At 43.9% G+C, this 20153-nt stretch overlaps 1 protein-coding gene across 1 annotated transcript; it reads left to right on the top strand.

The window, feature by feature from the left end:
• The first annotated feature begins 295 nt into the window (after window positions 1-295).
• LOC145401096 (aminopeptidase N-like) lies at window positions 296-19881 on the top strand. The gene is made up of 17 exons (XM_080273468.1): window positions 296-535; window positions 5692-6018; window positions 6377-6585; window positions 6830-6985; window positions 7686-7816; window positions 8544-8721; window positions 9105-9288; window positions 10180-10336; window positions 10915-10996; window positions 11613-11796; window positions 11956-12292; window positions 12998-13140; window positions 14015-14205; window positions 14821-14991; window positions 16056-16199; window positions 17053-17125; window positions 19711-19881. Exons 1-17 carry the CDS (start codon window positions 296-298, stop codon window positions 19879-19881), a joined length of 3078 nt encoding a protein of 1025 aa, XP_080129594.1.
• Window positions 19882-20153: the final 272 nt, after the last annotated feature.

Below are 20153 nucleotides of genomic sequence, written 5' to 3'. Positions count from 1 at the left end.
CAGCTAAAATAGAAAGCGAGAAATTTAGACAGTAGCTAAAGAAAAAAACATAGATATGAAAAAATAGGAACCTAGAGGGATAAAATAGCCAAAACCGAAATCTTGACCAGAAAATAGCCAGAACATAAACCTAAACTGGATAAGATTAATTAGAGCAGAAGGTTTAGAGTGAAAGAAAGAAAGAAAGAAAGAAAAAAGTGTATTAGAAGTCAGAAAATAGTCAGGAGCGAGAGAACAGCCACAGCAGAAGCCTGGGAGTTCTAAAGCAACCCAGCAGGGACATCTATGCTCTAGGATGGCTGGAACGCGATTAGCAAATGACCTGCTGGGCGTGGAGGTAAGGGAGGCGGCACCCAATAAGACCAGGCCGGGCTGCTACGTGTCCAGGGGCGCCGGTGTCCTCCTCACCCTGGCCTTCCTCAGTACTCTCGTGGCCACTGCCTTGCTGGTTTACTACTATTCACCCGGCACCCGCGAAGTACACCACCCTGCCATCGCCCCCGCACCCTCAAATTTTAAGGGTTCAAATCGTCAGGTGAGTCTAGAGCAAGTATTCTTGGTCAGCTACTATATACCTAACACAAATAATGCACACCAACTGTTCTGTGGGCCAGGTAATTCTACTACATACAAGCAAAAATAGCATGGTTGATAGCCTACCGACTATAACTCTCCGACATTCATTCATCCTTTCCAACATTCCCCAACTCCTCACTCCCTCCTCTCCCCTCTCCTTCCCCCCTCCCCCCAGAAAAAAGGAGGGAGGAGGCGCCTCTCGGACTTCGTGTTCTATAGTTCAGGTAAGTCTAGGGCCTATATTCACGTCTACTTTTATATACCTGGCACACACGCCGCTGTACGCTTTACACTGGCTTCCCTGAGTGCCCACCGCCTTGCTCGTATACTGCACTTGGCACACGCGACGCACACAGCAATGGTATCGCCTCCTCCTGGGATGTTTGAGAATTTCTAGGTCAGGTGAGTTCAGTATTCTAGTCTGCAACTACACAGGATTCCTGGTGCCCACGACTCACACCATCTAGCCTTCGTCCTGCCTCCTCAAATGGCAGGGGTTCTTGAGGTCAGGTAAGTCTGCTGCTGTACAGTACATCTGGCGCCCACCACGCACACCATTCTGTCATCACAGTTTTCAGCATCATGTGTTCTAGGAATCTGATAGAGAATGTATTTTTGTCAGGTAAACCCCTTCAACATGGAAACGTATTTTGTATTTAAACTTGCTACATCCAGGTGATTTTGTTCAAGCTGATTTCATACAGACAAGTAAATTCAAGGAGGCTGAAGAGGATTCAGGAGTTCAGGATAATTATATGGCTAATTGAGATGAAAATATCAAGTGATCCGGGGAAAAAGAAACAAGTTCAGATTCTGTAGCGAATAGGGTTCACATCTAGCGAGTCGGAATTTACCGGATTCAAGTACAAGGGGTCAGCTGGGCTACAGAGAGATGAGGGGCGCAGGCAGTGGCGTCACCAGGGGTCAGATTATGGGGGAGCTGTAGCCCTGGTGTAGGTAGAGGGGGGGGGGCAAGCGAAGCGAGCCTATGCAGCTGGGGGGTACGGGGGGGGGGCGCTGTAAGCCCCCCCGGAAAGTTTTTCGGAAATTGAGCAGTTTTAGGGGCATGTTTGAGGCCTATAGATGAAGAAAAAGTAAAATAAGGTCTCACAGGCTATTAATAAGAAACTTATAGGGCACATGAATATTGATGGGCCCAATACCTGGTATCAGTAAGCCTTATGATATAATGTGTACAAGGTAATTGTATAAAGCTTTTTTGTAGATAATAGTTTTTCTTCAATTGCTAGTATCATGTGGTATCATAACGGTTTCTTAGTCTTACCATATTAAAATTGATCATTCAAAGGAGCTCTTTATTCAATGTATATAGATATAATTGCCAAGATTTATCTTCCATTACCGGTACTGTGACAGGAAAACAAAGCCATTCACAAAAATACAAAAATTATAAAATAGATCTCGTGCCGGTTCTTCAGCAGGTATATCAAGGTTATCACTTGTGCTGGACGGTGGCTAAAAAAATAATGAGAACATATAATATATATTAGAGAGAGAGAGAGAGAGAGAGAGAGAGAGAGAGAGAGAGAGAGAGAGAGAGAGTTTTAGCCTACTTTCCCACTCTGTACGTTTAGGACAATATATTTGCAACAATGAGAAATAGCCTAGGCCTAATCAATTTAAAAATAAATCAATAAAAAAAATCCTGGCCTAATCTTCATAAAATGACTACTGAAATAGTTTGATATAGGGCTACTTACACATGTCTGAATGGGTTCAGCTTTGGGGTTTTCTGGGGTTGCTTCTGGCACCTCATTCCCAATAACAGCCACTTTTTCTTGGCATTCATCTGAGTCATCTTTGGAGGTGCGGGTGAGAAAGAATTTCCTTATGTTACCCTGTCCCTGAGGATTTTTAGATGACCTTTTCATCACTTGAGTGGCTGCTGGCTGATATCCGCAAATGTATTATTGTAGAATAGCTTCTAAAAGGGAAATGACATTCAGTTCTGACAGGCGAGTGTCGACTGAACCAAGTACTGCTGACTCTTTGTACAGAGTATAGGCTAGATCTCATATCTGTAAAAACAAAAATGAACAGGTAAAGTGAGGTGGCTAGCAATATACCGGAACGTAGTAACGTCTAAACAGCCACTGAAACCAATACATTCAAATAAAACCGAAAACAACACAGGATTTAACCAGAGTTCACAGACACTTCTCAATGTAAACAAACATTCCGAGTTCCGATAATCTGAACATTCGAATTTGTGAAAAATTGCATAGATCAGATATTTTAGACTGCATAATCCAATTTTAAAGCTCCGTGATTAATATATACCATATTATATATTGTAAATATATAATAAGTCTGATAAATGTAATACAATCTTGCATTCTTTATGCAATAAATATATTTCAAAGATAACCAAGCTTGGAAAAAGTATATGGGAAACTAACTATTATGATTTGAGTCATAGGTTTAAATAAATTGGGAATAACTAATCACATTATATAGCTATAAATAATATTGTATTAAACTAATATGGATGCACTAATAAAAGTGGATTGGCGATAGGGGGTTGGGGGAAAGCTAGGTGGGTCAGTGCCGAGCTGCAAGCATACTATGTAAGCTGGTGATTTTTTATTATTATTATTTGGGGGGGCTGCAATTCTGGGGGGGCTGAGTCCTTGATTTGGGGGGGCTAAGCCCTCCCTAGCCCCCCCCCCTGGTGACGCCACTGGGCGCAGGTAAGCAACTCGTTGAGAAAAGGTTAGATCAACACAGGGGCTACAGCTCAAGTAAAAACCAAGGCTGAAGGAAAAAGAGATGGTAATTTCTGTAAACGCGCGCGCACACACACACACACACACACACACACACACACACACACACACACACACACACACACACACGCACACACACACATATCCCATTGGGTCCTGGAACTCCTGTGCGAGGGATTTTGCTGGAAGGGTGCCAGGCGTACCACCCTCCGCCTGTCGGCTCATAGTCGCGAAGCTCATAGGTCCCTACCCGGGGGTTCCCTTCTTTTTTAAATTTTGAAAATGCCAAGTTTCTTCCTATATTGAGGACTCAGGGTGCCAATGGGTTAAATATATAAATCTATCTATCTATCTATCTATCTATCTATCTATCTATCTATATATATATATATATATATATATATATGTATGTATAGATAGATATACGGAGAAGAAGAATACAAAACTTATGAATGCTTAAGGAACCAAACACTTGAATCTCATGGATATCAACCTTATGCAAAGTAGTTCAATTGGAAATCCTTCATAAAGCTTGAAGCCCTACACTCGGTTTTATTCATACTGACATAAAGTCATTGGCAAAGACAAGTTCAGATGTTGATTGGAATAAAAATTTAAAAGGGGAGTCCAGATAAGTTAACCTTTTCACTACGAGAAGTCTCCCATAAGCTAAATATAACCGTCTAGCGGTAAAAAGAAAATAAGAAATATGACGTCTTGCCTCTGAGAGGGTTAGGAGATTTAGAGGGAGACCATGATATAATATTTTCCCTTCTCGTCTTTTTTCTGCTCTCCACCAAGACTGCTCTGGTGTGTGTAATCTGGTGGTTCCTGCCTCACACACACGCCACATCCTAACTTCATTTCTTGCACTCCACGAGCTCTCTTTCATTTCATCTCTGCTTTCTTATGTCATCATCTTTATCACCATCCTCATCATTTTCATCCTCATCCTCATCAGCATCAGCATCACCATCATCAGCATCATTATCAGAGACAGGAGTAGATCTGAAGAGACCATTCAAATTGGTGAAATGATACAAAACCTTCAGTAACTCTGTCACTGTTGTGCTTGGGCACTCTCCCATGCAAACTAATATCGTCTCGTAGTAGCAAGAATGAATCTGAAAAAGACGCTCAAGAGTAAAGTGGTCAAATACAAATATTTCTGACCTTTCAAGACATTTCTCAAACACCTGAACTTAAAGCTTTTCCTGTAATAAATGTTCAGGAATAAATTATAGGTATATTAAGCTTTGGTCAACCTAGATGCCCGTTTAAACGATCAGTGGGCACCTGTCGTGTCCGAACACTCTGCTTACCAGTTTCGAAGCACAGTGACGAAACAGCATAAACGGCTGTTCCGAAGCGGGGATAGTGCTTCAGTTCATCACGTCTACGGGAACACTTTCCATGCATTCTCCGTTACCATACTTCAACACCACAGGTGCCCACTAATAATGCGGGCGCGCTTTTACATCGTGGTCAGCTTCTTCCATGTTAAGCTGCCAGCTTACCAAAAGAATCAACCTGAGTCAAGTCATCAATATACAATTCCCCACTCTAGCGCCCACTAATTTGCATGCAGTTCTACAGAAACTGCTCACACAGAGGAGAGTCAAGTTGTTTCGAATCACTCTCAGCTGAGTCGAGATGAGCGTGGCCGGCCGTCGAACCCATTTAACTTTTCTCGTCTTGGAGTGTCAGTTGCACTGGGTACAATACCATGTAGTTTGTGAAGTTAAAGCTTGTTCCCGAGCACCCAGGTATTGTTCTAGGGATGGGAGTCACCGAGATGGAGTCGTAATCTCATCTATTTGGAGACCGAGCTTCAAGGTCTGGTGTCTTAATTCATTTGCCCACAATCATTTACTCCTTTTACGCTATTGATTCTACAGTATAGCATTTATTACTATAAGAAAATATGTGTCATGCTTTCTTAAATTTGATGAGATACTGATACCATAAAAACTACTCGTTTTGTGTGTAGGACAATGATTCATACTGACCCGAATCAAACGGCTATTATGATTCTACTCGAAACTTCTGGCCTTCAGGCAGCCTAACTACGGCATCTGAAGGAGGCAGAGTAACAAATAACTACAAAAGTGTTGATGGGCCTTACTGTAGGTGACATAGGAGGTTTCATAACATCTTCTTAGCAATTTGTTTTCCTTCTTAAACCTTAACATGCCCTTGTATGTTGCTTATATAATTTTAATGTCGGCATAGTTTCCATGAAAATAACATACAAAAGGATACTGTGATGAAATACGCGGAATATATTATTAAGGAATAAATGTTACAAAATATCGAAAGCCCAGCAGAATACTACTCATTGTTTTTTTCCCTCCTTGACCTCTTGTAGAGAGCGCGTCCCTCCGTCCCACCTCGACGACGCTGCAACGGCACGTCACGCAAGCAGTCGGGGAGGAAAGGAGCGACCAGAACGACCACCACCACACTCCCCACCACCACCACCCTCACCACCACCACAGAGGAACCGTTCGAGGATGAGAACGTGAGGCTTCCGGAGACCCTGAGGCCTCTGCACTACCTGGTGAAGCTGCAGCCGCTCATCAATGGCAACTTCAGCATCCTCGGGTATGTGGAGGTGGAGGTGGAGGTACTGCACTCCACTTCCAACATCACACTCCACATCGCTGACATTATCACCCACAACGATACTGTCAGGGTTAGTATGTCTGATATATGTATGTCACTTAAGTTGTATGTCAGCCTCTCGGTCACTGTTTCAATCTGTCAGTCAGCCAGTCAGCCAGTCTGTCAATCAATCAATCACTTATTAACTTGACCTATTCTTGTCGTCCTGTCTCCATGTATACTTTTATCCAAACTATTCTCGAAAATTTTGTGTCTGTGGTGGGGCGGAAATGTGTGCATGATGTGCTTGTGTGTGTGGTTTGATTGCGTGTGCATATATGCATTTGTGTCTGATGTGAATTCATATGCGTGTGGAGTAACTGTATGTGCTTACGTGATTACATCTGTGTGAGCTTATGTGCACGTGTTGTTTACGCTCGCACATACAGATTGCGGTACCGGGTGACGTGGATGGCCCTGGTTTTACTATCCTACGACACCAGTACGACCACGACCTCCAGTTCTACGTGGCCCATCTCCAGGACCCACTGCAGGAGGGCGCCAGGGTTGTACTCTCTATGGAGTTCGAGGGACACCTGAACGACCAACTGCACGGCTTCTACAGGTCCACCTACAGGGACGCTGACGGCACAGAGAAGTAAGTTTATCTTGTAATTTTGTCTGGCTGTCTGTCGTCTCTCACTTTTTCTTTCTTTCTTTCGTTCTTTCTTTCTTTTTCTATCTTTATTTATATATTTTTTCTCATTCCCTGACTTGTTGATGCTTTGACAAACTCTGGATATGGCGGAACTCAGTGATTAGATGTTGAATTTGGCATTATGGTATAACACTAGGCAATATTTCCCTCCCTCTTCATCTACTGTATTGCCTTGTTTACACAGGGCTCTGGCGGTGACGCAGTTCCAGGCGACGGACGCGCGGCGAGCCTTCCCCTGCCTGGACGAACCCGGATTGAAGGCTACGTTTGAGGTGTACTTGGCTCGTCAGACCAACATGACTACGATATCCAATATGCCCATCGTGGAAACCATACCCATGTAAGCCTAAGTAGTTACACTTTGCACGATTTATTTATTTATTACATGTTTTTAGATTCTGTATTTGCCATTCCGTATGAGTAGCAACACGCTGGGAAACGTTGTCGCTGAAGGCCAAGTAGGAATAAATAGCAGAGTACTGTAAAGTGAGAAGGTCTAACTGCACTTTCCGACATTCTTGCATTGCAGTTATTTGGTCGATTCAACTAATAACTGCCAACAATTTATCTGTTTTTATATTTAATTAAACAATCATCTCCCCAATTACTATGTCTGAAAATTATTTACAGCTGGGTTTTAACATGGTTATTTTTTTGGTTAAAGCGTGTCTCAGATGGATCGTTTACTGCAATACATTTACAGAACCCTGGGGAAGACATAATTCATCAACTGTAGGTGAGAAATTGTTAAAAAGCTAGTGTTAATGACGGGTTGGTGTGTCCTAGGGTTCGGGGGGTGGGGAGCAGATGATACAGTGGTTAGCACATACAGTCTGGAACTGGAAAATCCAGGGTTCGATTCTCAGGCCGATCTCACTCTTGGACAGAGTTATTCCCCCTTTTCCCCGTTCATCCAACAGTACAACTTGGGATCTGGATCTAGGGGTCGTATTATATGGGGATGTGGGACTTAGCAAAATGTTGATTGCCTCAATGATAAACATTAATCCAAGCCTTCCTCCTCCACTTCTCCTCGGTAGTGCTGATCAGGAGGGGTGGGTGTGGGACCACTACGATACCACTGTCCCCATGTCAACCTACCTCGTCGCCTTCGTCGTCTCGGATTTCGCCAACCTTACGACGACCGCAAACAATAAAACTCTCTTCAGGGGTAATAATTTATGCAATTCTCCATGTGATATTGCTTTCATTTGCTTTCTGCTGAACAGGTAGTACATAATGATGAAACCTGTTAACATCTGATCAAAATGCTCATACTTTCATCAATAAGATATTATTCCTTTGGCTATTCTGTAGTTATTCTAGAAGTGTTGTGGTGTGTGTTTGCAGCAGAGTCATGTCAAGGTGAGTTCCGACAGTACCTATTCTAAGATAGAGTTGCTGATGCCGCAAATACTACTGTAGCTGTATAGTAAAGTGATAATGACTACTTATTTCGAAGTGAAATTGATATTTTATCATTTTGTTTTCCTTTCGTATACTTGATTAAGGGGCAGACTGAAGAAGGAAATGTTGCTACACCGACATATTTCAGAATGAAGTTTGCGTGAAAACTTTACACTGCACTGTTTGGAATAACATTTTGATAAAGAATTCGCATATTAAAACAACGTTTGTATAAGATTATAAGACGTGAAGTTGATACTAGTCATCTTTGTCTTCCTTACATTATTGTTACCTGTTAAGCCTTAGCATCATTGCTGACCCTTCGTGGTTAAAAAAAAAGCATTCAGTCGACTGATAGTTCGTGTACACATCATAATTGCTACACGCACACACACACACACACACACACACACACACACACACACACACGCACACACACACACATGTATCCATATCCCCAAAACTATACTTCGTGTCCCTATTTCTATCAGTGTGGGCGCGCGAGTCAGCCATCCAGCAGGCTCAGTACGCGAGTGAGGTGGGCCCCCCTGTGCTGGCCCACTTTGAGCTGTATTTTAACCAGTCCTACCCACTACCCAAGCAGGACATGGTGGCTATCCCGGACTTCTCAGCAGGTGCCATGGAGAACTGGGGACTTATTACGTACAGGTGAGAGAGAGAGAGAGAGAGAGAGAGAGAGAGAGAGAGATTAGTTTTTAACACCAAATAACGAAGGGCTTCTCCTCCTGTCCGTCATCATCATCATTGTTTTTGTTGTTGTTGCGATAATAATAATGGCAACAGATGTTTACGATAAGTTACAGAGTCATTCATCTACTTCCTTATATCTTCCCCATTTTTTGTGTTATATGCTGCAGGGTTCTGATGATGACGATGATGATGATGACAACTATGACGGCTTTGATAATGGTAATGATCATGATTATACTACAACGCCAAGTAAGATAACTATGGCGACTGCAGCAGTAACTAACCTCTCCTCCCCCTCATTCTCCATCTCCTCCACAACCTCATCCTTCACGCGCGTGCAGGGAGACGGCGATGCTGTACGACCCAGGAGTGTCTGCCGCGTCCAACAAGCAATACGTGGCGGCGGTGGTGGCTCACGAGCTGGCCCATCAGTGGTTCGGCAACTTGGTCACTCCGCGATGGTGGACCGACTTGTGGCTCAATGAGGGTTTCGCTTCATACGTGGAGTACATTGGAATTAATCACGTGAGTGCTGGAGTGGAGAGAGATGGAAAGCTGTGTTCTCACATATGCATGGTATCGCATCAGAAAGTGTGTGTGTGTTTAGAACCTGTTGCTCAGTGAGTGCTTCGCTTTCAATATCGAGTATATCATAATTAACCACATGAGTGTACAGTAGTAGCCATTGTGATTGCCAATTGTGTTCTCTTAGGTGTATGGTAGAATATGAAAGTGTTAATGTGGATTATGATACTGTGTGTTTAAGAGCTGTGTTTCGGTATGCGCCTCGTTTCCCATATGGAGAGAATCTGCATATCCATATCATGAGAATTTGTGTTGTAATTTAATATTATAGATATTCCATCATAAGGCAGTAGATGTAATCACGTTTACCCACAGTACTAGGCCTATAGTGAGGTAATTACTAAAGGAAACAGAATAACTGCAAACGTGCTAAGTCCTGCTTCGAAGGAGTGTGTATGTGGGGGGGGGGGAGGTGGGGACTGAAGCAGTGTTTTTTGTAGATCAGCTCTCTCCACCTCCACCCTCCGGCGCCAGTCCTCACCCTCATCCCTGATGTCAGGCACACTGTTACCAAACCGAATGCCACAAGTTAAGATGCCACTCGCAGGGGAGGGGAGGCGCTTTCTTTTCTTTTGTGAGTGACTGTACAGTACATCAGCATAAACCAAGTAGTAAAACAGTGTGACTCGGGGTCTTCTGGGAGTTGTAGGAACCTGTATGGCACCACCTCCTTTATCATTTATTTTGCTATTACTGCATATAGCTTTCTTGTATGCTATGTAAAGCAGTTCATTATATAGCACGTCTGAATTATACGCTCCATTAGAGCTTAACCCAAGATACAAAAGGATCTGAACCATTCCCATAACAGAGGCTCCCATCCCGACGCAGGTGGAGCCGACGTGGCAGGTGATGGAGCAGTTCGTGTTGAATGAGGTGCAGGTGGTGTTCGGCCTGGACAGCCTCGAGTCATCTCATCCTATCAGCATCCCTGTAGGACACCCTGATGAGATCAGCCAAATCTTCGATCGGATCTCGTATGCCAAAGGTTAGGTGACTGTCTCAAGCGACTGAAGTTGCTAATATCTTACAAGCGTCTTGGGGACGGGAACGTTCCACAGCTGGATATATTCGTCTGGATATATGTTTTTAACGTTCAGAAAGGATTAAAAAGAGAGAACACAAAAGTGTAGGAAAGACCTCAATCTTTAAGTTATCTGTGATGAAAGTCACACTTTGCAACTCCTCTCACTGGTAGTTACGCTGCGACATGGTATGCAGGCTAATCAAGTTTAGTACTGGCAAGTGTTCGGCAAATACGCCAGAAAACTGGAGTTGCATGCGCCATCTCCCTCTCACTTTGATAAAGAGGCCACAGAACATTAAGAATATATACTATGAATATATTACTGTTTCAGAATGAATGATGCGCCATCTCCCTCTCACTTTAATAAAGAGGCCACAGAACATTAAGAATATATACTATGAATATATTACTGTTTCAGAATGAATGTATAAGACATCCCCTCCTTAGAGGTGGGAATTAGATGATGACGATGATGCCTTTTCACTTCATCATTAATAATCTCCATATCTCCTCCTGACGGTGATGTGATGTCTGTGCAGGTGCCTCAATCATCCGCATGATGAATCACTTCCTGACGGAGAGCACCTTCAGGCAGGGGCTCAGTGACTATCTGGACGCCTTGTGAGTTTTAATGAATTTCATCAGTGAGACGTATTCTTGTTGGTGTAGGGAAACTGTAGCATCTTATTCTAAGTGATATGTTTAGCATACAGTGCCTTCACACAGACTTCTGCGTTATTATATATCATTAACACTGACTTATTCTACATCAGTAACAAACGAATGATATAACTGCAGAATGCAAAATATATATTGCTGAAGATGAGGTGTTACAAAAACTCTTGACCGATGATAAATATAAAGATCTCTTAAAAACATCTGAGGTGATGCGGAGTACCTCATACCCTAAGAAGATCACTATATGGTAAAACTGCAAAACCGTACCTGGCGGTCAAGAAACATTTGTGGATATTAACCTTGTATTTGTCTTCAGATCATGTTAAAAATAAAAATCATCTAAAATGCTATATGTCGTTGAAAAAATATCCTGCTACTGAATTACTATTTTGTTTTGAATTAGTTTGTTTTGAATTACTTTAAATATTTTTCCTTATCTTACAATATTCATTTATATATATTGACTGCTACTATTCTCTGATTGCTCTTAATATTGCCTTTCCATATGTTGCTGTTACGATCTTAAGAGAAACAGCTGAGTGCCTTGACGTATTTCCAGTCAGTATGGGAACGCTGAGCAGGACGATCTGTGGGAATACCTGACAGTGGCTGGCCATAGGGCTGAGGTGTTGCCCGCCAACCTCACTGTCAAGATCATCATGGACACCTGGACGCTGCAGATGGGCTACCCTGTTATCACGGTCAATAGAAGCGATGACGGCACCACAGCTACTGTCTCGCAGGTCAGGATGGAATGTCTGAAGCTGTTACATTATCCTAGTAATGTTGTTTTATGCAGTAGGACTCTAACATTGATCACTGCTGTCAGGAAATAATTCTGCAGCTGTTGTTCCCAAAGTTTTGTCCTACATGCCACTGACTACGATCACTGTTGTTGTCAGGAGCGGTTTCTGTTGGTGAGACAAGAGAGCTCCATGGATACGCACGAATATAAGTGGTGGGTGCCGCTGACATACACGAGTCAGGCTGAACTAGACTTTAACGAGACGCAGCCCAAGGTGTGGATGAGGGATTCGCAGGACCAGCTCACCGTCTCAGACCTGCCCACCAAGGACCAATGGATCATTTTCAACCTCCAGCAAACGGGTTATTACAGAGTCAACTACGACTTAGATAACTGGGAGTTGCTCACCTCACAGCTCCTGCAGGACCACACTGCCATACCGACAATTAACAGAGCACAAATAATTGATGATGCCATGAATCTTGCTAGGGCAGGTAAGGTTTCTCTAGGTTCTCTCTCTTTGTGTAATAACTGAACAACTTTATAAAATACTCTCCTCTTAGACATAACAGTGAGACGTCATTCTGTGGTGGAAACAAGATATTTACCTTACTTTAATGCAAAGCAAATCTATACATGTAATTTGTTACCTGCAGTTTAAGCTGCCAGGTATATGGGAGGTATGTACTTACCTGCTTGTCGTACGTGGAGACAGTTTTGAATTAATACATCCTCTCGCCCATACTGCCCAACTTCTAATATCCATCTGCATTGGGTGCACTGCCTCTGCTCTTCCCCATCACCAACCATCATCTCGGGTCATCCTACCCACTTTTTTCTTCTCCATCGCACCAGTTTTCTTCCCCCTCCCCAAGTGTATTTTTGATAAACTTCCCTCACATCGTGGTTGCCGGCCTTCACACAACACCCATTTTTGCAGGGTGTACTCATTCTCACCTCATCCTGCCCCTTTCCGTCTACCCACTTCACTAATTTTACACTGTCTGGTTGAAAATGCAACAAAAATCATAGACAAATCTTACCGGCCGATTTCCGAGAAGTTTTGATTATGGTAAATAGGAGTATGCATAGTTTCACTGAGCACACACACACACACACACACACACACACACACACACACACACACACACACATCTTTTTATGAATATACTGTTATAATCCAGTTCCTTCCCCCATAGGCCACTTGAGCTACGACACAGCCCTGGGTCTGTACAAATACCTGGGGACGGAGACACAGTACGTGGCGTGGGCGGCCGCGCTGAACAACCTTTCGTATCTCAAGGACATGTTTGCTCGCACCGGTGGCTACGGGGCACTCAAGGTCAGTGTGGCGGGTGTAGCATATTCTTTTCATATATATTCACACCGAAAATGTACCAATATGTATTAGGAATATACAGCACACCACAGCATGGAAGACAAGAGATGATTTTTGAGCCCCAACTTAAGAGACCGTATAATCATCTTGGTCTATCACAATACATCATCTTAGCTTGTCTGCTTATATACTGTTGACATTTACATCTGATTTATGAGTTTTTTTGTTCTGTTGTTTTCCTATATTATTTTTTCTGTCTATGATACTCTTTCAACCAGGTTCTCTGCTTGTTTTATTTTTATCGTGGGATGTCGTCAATCATGAACTGAGCCATCAGTCGGAAACGTTTACGTAACATTCGTTTATACATACTGTATTTACTCTTCGTGCAGCTGAGAATAACACGATGGACATTTGTCCTTTTGCTAATACTAACATAATGAAGATATGAACTACAAGTGCGGAGTTTGTGTATATGTAGATATATAGGTATCAGACACGGATGCTTACCCGGCACTAGTCACGTCATACCAGTGTCGTACAAGATGGACCGTAATGACCATAGAGGCGAAGACCCTACTGGGGCAGGTGGCACCGCTGGGCAGGTGCTTGACTTATTATATTCTCTTTTTACCAACCTGATGAAGACACCTAACCCCTGTCAGCTCAGTTGATACCCAGCTGTAGTCAGTTTGGAGGGTAGATTTTACTAGTAACCAGAAAGACTCATTTTTATGCGTAAGTAAGGAATAACTCCTATTTCATAAGTTAGGTTCATCGAATTTCATGCAGTCACGCCTTAATATTCAAGTTATGGAAATGGTCCTGTTTCGTCGGGTAAACATAGACAGACTCTTCCTTTGCCTTTCCCTGACAGCGATATCTGCTGGACCTGGTGGTGCCGCTGTACGAATCAGTAGGGTTTGAGGAGCGAGAGGGTGACCCGCTGCTGGACCAGTACAAGCGTCAGAAGGCGTTGTCGTGGGCATGTCAGCTGGGCCTGCAGGACTGCCTTCATAATGCAGCCACCGCCTTCGCCAAATGGGCTGCCTCGCCTGAGAACATCACGTGAGAAAATTAACTTAGCTGTCGTAGCTGATATTTGCTTCTTGAAAATGAGGCTTGGTAAGTTAAGTTCATGTATCAATACAGCTACAGGTGACTTAGATTGTGAACATCGTGAGTGAAACGGATACAGCTGACGACAGGTAAGTTTTTCATATCGAAATGTTCGCTTAGAACGTAATTTGTCGATACTCCTCATGTTATGTACTTCCATGTTATTAGTGTTGTTAAGGCAATAATGACAGAATAGGTATATAATGAGAAAAATTCCTCATGTATCAGTCGCACACCAAAGATGACCCAGTAAACATCGCAAGAGGTCACATGGTGAACTATACCCACATATATCTGTACGCCATAATCGTGTGAGCTTAGGAGGATTTTATAGCATCCATTCATTTCCACTATCATTTTTCATATTCCATATAATTTTTTGCTATAAATTTATCACTTTGATCTCGACGTAAAAAGCAAATAAACACGTAAGAGAATATTATCGTGTCAGAAGTTAAATATGTGCTGTTTAGGAAGAGGTGCTGGGGGACTCCTAATCCAGTGAACCTTCGGCCCTAAACGTGAACACCTTACCGTCTTTTGTCACTTCATCCTTGCCCACAGCCTCATCTCCGCCAACCTGAAGTCGACGGTGTACTGCCACGCCATCGCCGAGGGTGGGGAGGAGGAGTGGACCTTCGCTTGGCGTCAGTACCTCAACAGCAACGTAGGGTCAGAGAAGAACCGCCTCCTCTCTGCGATGGGATGCACCAAACACGTCTGGATCCTCTCACGGTCAGTTGATGTTCAGCCACAACACATTCACGTCCATATTCTTAGTCTTTTCTCTGCATTGTCGTGTGTTTTGTTTTATCACTGCAGACTTCAATCGATTTATTCAGTTAGGAATGATCTTGCACAAAAGAAGTAGTCTCCTTTATTTTATGTTTTTGTTACAATAAGACACTTGGATACAGCATAGGAGGAGCTTGTACAGATGGAATTAAATATACGAGTAAAAGTGTTGAAGTGTATGCAGACCGACAAGATCTGCCACACTTAAGGAACACTTGTGAGCGTTAGATATGGTTAGCCTGCATGACACAGAGTTACAGGAATCTCACAGACTGACTCACAGAATAAAAGTTTTGAAGCTTAATCTTCATTTACGCGATCCCTGTTTTAAGAATATCTAATGTACTATAGCACTAGCCGTGTATGTGTGTGTGTGTGTGTGTGTGTGTGTGTGTGTGTGTGTGTGTGTTTTAGGCAGCCGAAACTACACATTCAAATAGCACCAAAATTGGCACAAAAACTGCAAAAAAAATCGCTGATGTGAAAAAATTTGGTCCAATCACGATTGAAAAACTTTTACTATGTTTAATGAGCGATCACATTTTGACCAAAAAAGCGCCACTCCCGGCGCCCGGCATAGGATCTCCGTAGAATTTTTTCCCCACAGCTACAACTAAAATCTACTATAGCAGCGCGAGAGCCCTCCGCAAGAACAAATGCGAGGGGCCCGAAGGGACCACGAGTACTTGTTATCCTCACTGTGACCTCACTCACCCTGTCATACTGCCCAGCATCTAATTAAAGGTGCCTTCACACCACATGTGCTTACCGTACTCATTTCTGTTAATAATATTGTCGTGACGGCCACACACCACCCTTGTTAGATGATACCTCAGCATTAATAGTAATTTTCTACACTACAACTGATGCTTCTAATTTTTTTTTTCTCATTTGCACTTTATCTATCGGTGTCAGAATACTCTCTTTTACATAATCGAACAGAAGATGTTAATAAAAAGTGATGGGTGAGTGACATGACCTGACCTCTCGACCTTCTCCGTCAGGTACCTGGAGATGGCGTTCAGTGAGTCCAGCGGCATCAGGAAGCAGGACGCCTTCAGGGTATTCGGCTCCGTGGCCAGCAACGAGGTGGGCAGTGGGCTGGCGTGGAGCTACCTGCAGGACAACTGGGAGGCCATTTATGAGTTGTAAGTCTGCCTGATAGTGTGTCTTAGTCTGGGGAAATGTCTGGGTACATTCCTTATCAGTTACACTTCTGTGCTTTTGTGTTTTCCTATCCCTCAGTCTATCTACCCCTGCCCATCTTATGTGTTAGTAGGAAAATGGGTTTGGATGATGTTGATCACCATGATGATGATGATGATAATGAATCAGCTTGGATGGCTATTTGTAAGTGGGTCCACCTGATACTTCTCGTGATGTTGTGCCTTCCTGTTCATCTTTCTAGATTCTATCCACGAAACATATTTTTAAGAAACGGTGTAAGGCTGATGATGATGAGAATAATGATAATCATCATCATCATCATCATCATCATCAACATCATCATCACCATATCGACGACGTCGATGACGACGACAATGAAGTTGACGATGAGCAGGGCTTCGTCCTACGATGAACTATTACTGACTAATAATGATGATAAGGATTCTCCTTCTGCAGTGGCGTGACACAAACTACTTTAATCATGAGATGATCCTAATTATCTTTGTCGTTGTTTAACCCTGGCGTCTCTGGCCGAACAAACACGTCGACCACAGATACAGTACAATATATATACTGTGTAAGGATCCGGCATCCCTTATGGTAGACAGCGCCTCACCAAGGTCAGACCAGGGTCCTTCCCACGATGAGGTGCAGGAAAAAATGAGGAGGTTTGGCTCTCGGCTGGACGCCGCAGCTGTCCCACCCAGGGTGCACAGCGCCACCACGTGTAGGATCCTCGTCAGCGGCGCTGATAAATGGCAAGGACCTGAATGTTGATGAACAATGTCTTCTCTGCAACCTGGAGTCTAACGATCATCTCCTCCTCCCCTACAGCTACGGGAAGGCCAAGTCTCGACTAATTCAGTCTGCCACCGCTCACTTCAACACCATGCAACAGCTGAAGGAGGTAACTCACCAGTACAAATTTTTTCCACCTATACTTCGTCCATCTGAACTTTGTGGAGAATTTTGTATGTTTGCAGCTCATTTCCCGTAGCTCACTGGCAGAAGGCAACACTACGGCTTTACGGCTTTTTCATGGCATTTCATGGCTAGTACCATATTTTAGTCATATAGTATTGTTACAGCTCAGCATTCAAGATGACGATGCAGCAATCTTATGGCCAAGTACAGACTGTGCTATAGGAGGGACATGGGTAGGCCTACATACAGTATGCTCATCTCGTATACAGAGAGGCGTAAAAGGCTGTAACATTCCCCCACGCATACCCTTAGTGATATATTACAAAAATTACATACCGCCTTGTACAGCGTTGTAGTTTTATTAGGTAGAGGGAAAATTATATATTCATTAGGCTTCATATTTGTAAGTGTACGTATGTATGTTGTATAGTTTCTGTTGCTCTCGCAAGAAGGAGTAGGCTATGTGTACAGCCTTCACCCCAGACAGCCAGGCATAAACAAACGTGGTAAAACCTATTCTAAAAGACTGCGGCTGTTCACATAGGCATAAATATGTTTTTTGGTCGTTTCTTTCTCTCTCTCTCTTTTTTTTTTTTTTTTTAAGAATAAACAGCATAGTGTCCCATTAATTTACACACCGATAATGCTAGTATTAATTCAGGTAGGAGTGAGAAACCTGGTGCAATATAAAAATGTATTGGAATATACTACTTCACTGCGCCAGGGCCAGTATTAATCCCGGCCTGTACCCAGCTGCAGGCGGTATAGTGCTCAGCCTGGTGTGAGTTATTACTGAGCCAATGTGAGGACCGGGACGAAAGGCCTGGGCTTGTCGCAGTGGGGTTGTGTATCGTGTGTTGGGAGTCAGTGTGTGTCGGTGGAGGGGGGAGGGTCTTGGAGTTAGTATGTTTGTCTGTGTGTACTGTTCCGTATGTGTGTGTGTGTGTGTGTGTTAATGAAACTAGAGAGATACTGCGTGGATACGTGTATAATTTGTATGTATGAATCCATGTGTAGCCTATTTATGTGCGTATAGACAGAGCGTAATGAGGAAACGGGAACTAAATAGTCTATACTTCCCCGTGACCCCCTCCCCCTCCGCCTCCCTACCCCTTCCCTCCCCTTCCCTGGTCTCTTCCCTCCCTCCCCCACCTCCATTCTGGTCCCATCCCCTCCCCTGTCTTCCCTGGTCGCTTCCCCTCCCTTTTTGCGCCTCTTCCCAATTCCCTCTTTCAATCTTCCCCCTGGTTTTTTCCACTCTCTGCCCCTCCTGCCATACCCCCCAGTCTCCCTTCCTCCCAGGCCTCTTCCCCATCTCTCCCTTCTCCCATCCTCCCAGACCCCCTCCCCTCCCCTCTCTTCCCTCTTTTTGCTACTTTCTCCCCCTCCCTCCCATCCTCTCTTCCTCCTCCCCTGGCACCGAACACGTGGAGCCGTCGAGATGTAAGAAGGGGAGTGGTAGGTGGGAGGGGGGAGTGGTAGGGGTGAAGAGGAGTGGTAGAACCGAGGTAGATGGTACAGCGGTAGAGCAGGGGAGTGGAGAAGGAAATATGGGAATGGTAGAGGAAAGCGGGGATGATAGAGGGAAGGAAAGAGTGGTAGGGAGGAAACAGGGGATGGTAGAGGGGAGGAAGGGGGTGGTAGCTGGGAGGAAGGGAGTGGTAGAGGGAAGGAGGGGAGTGATAGCTGAGAGGCATGGAGTGGTAGAGGGAAGAGAGTGGCAGCTGAGAGGAAGGGAGTGGTAGCTGAGAGGAAGCGAGTGGTAGAGGGAAGGAAGGGAGTGGTATAATACAAAAGAATACAAAGGGGACAGGAGGAAGGGACAGGGAGGAATGGCAGAGGGGAAAGCGGGGTAGAGGAAAGAAAGGAGTGGTAGGAGGAAGGTAAGAATAGTAGTAGAGGGGAGGGGAGAGTGTACAGTAGGGGGAAAGGGGGAGTGGTAGAGTGGGAATGTGGAGACCAGTGAGGGGAAGATGAGTGTTACTATCTCTCGAACCGACACTTTCTCGAGGTCATGAATGATAGTGAATAAATGTATATACTCATATCACATAAACCTGACCTACTGTATAAGTGTCTTCTGTCAGTTTTAAATGCAGAGTTGTGGAAACAGATGTACAGTAGAGTATGATGCTAGTAACAAAGAAGTGCTTTCAAATGGACGTAGACCTCGTAGTATTTTCTTTATTCTGCCACTGAGCTACGTGAAATAGGCTGCAAAAGGACGAAAGTCAGGGCCAAGTTAAGATGAAAAGAGTATAGGCCATCTTATTTCACATTCTGACCATAGTTTCTCCTACGTTAGTGTGCTTTCCTTTTTCCTGTATCTGAATCAAACTCGTCGATATGAATTTGCAAAAGAATGATATACAACGCTGAAAAAGCTGAAGAATTTAAGGTCACACACTAACTCTTCGAGGGATAATGAGGAAAATGAGCTCTTACACAAAGATTTTGACATTTTCGCTCCTTCCCCCCCCCCTTCTATCTCGTCTCGTCTCGTCACGTCTCGCCTCGTCTGGTCACTCTCTCTCTCTCTCTCCCTCTCTCTCTCTCTCTTTTCTCCAGCTGCGACTTTTCCGGCGAGAGCGAGGTGGTGACCTTGGCTCGGCGTCGCGGGCGGTGCAGCAGGTGATGGAGCGCACCAAGATCAACATAGCCTGGATGGACACCAATTACGCCCTCATTGTGGACTGGCTCGATCGGAACGGATACTCGGCCCGTCTCAGCAGTGCCTAGAAGGATTCAAGTCAGTGGAGAGGATATGATGTTCGTAGAAGGGGAGAGAAGTCAGCAGAAAAGGCCAGAAGTCAGTCGAAATGGCCTGAAGTCAGTAGAAAGGATTGAAGTCAGTATTAAGGACTGAAGTAGGTAGAAAAGAGATGAAGTCAGTAGAAAGGGCCTGAAGTCAATGGAAAGAACTTAAAGTATGTAGAAAGAATTTGAAGTGAGTAAAAATGACCTAAGTCAGTGGAAAGGTCTTGGAGTCAGTAGAAAGGACTTAAAGGTAG

The sequence above is a fragment of the Coenobita brevimanus genome, chromosome 54 (assembly GCF_032717465.1).
Source record: "Coenobita brevimanus isolate Jiangsu-jjx chromosome 54, ASM3271746v2, whole genome shotgun sequence".
NCBI lineage: Eukaryota > Metazoa > Arthropoda > Malacostraca > Decapoda > Coenobitidae > Coenobita > Coenobita brevimanus.
The sequence above is the reverse complement of the archived record's forward strand: the minus strand, read 5'-3'. Positions and strand labels throughout refer to the sequence as shown.

What these genes read in the sequence shown, in the direction of transcription:
- LOC145401096 (XM_080273468.1), top strand. Translation starts at nt 296, where the DNA reads ATGGCTGGAACGCGATTAGCAAATGACCTGCTGGGCGTGGAGGTAAGG. An exon ending in CATGAATCTTGCTAGGGCAG is followed by an intron (nt 12,293 to 12,997) that starts GTAAGGTTTCTC and finishes CTTCCCCCATAG; the next exon opens with GCCACTTGAGCTACGACACA. An exon ending in CCATGCAACAGCTGAAGGAG is followed by an intron (nt 17,126 to 19,710) that starts GTAACTCACCAG and finishes TCTTTTCTCCAG; the next exon opens with CTGCGACTTTTCCGGCGAGA.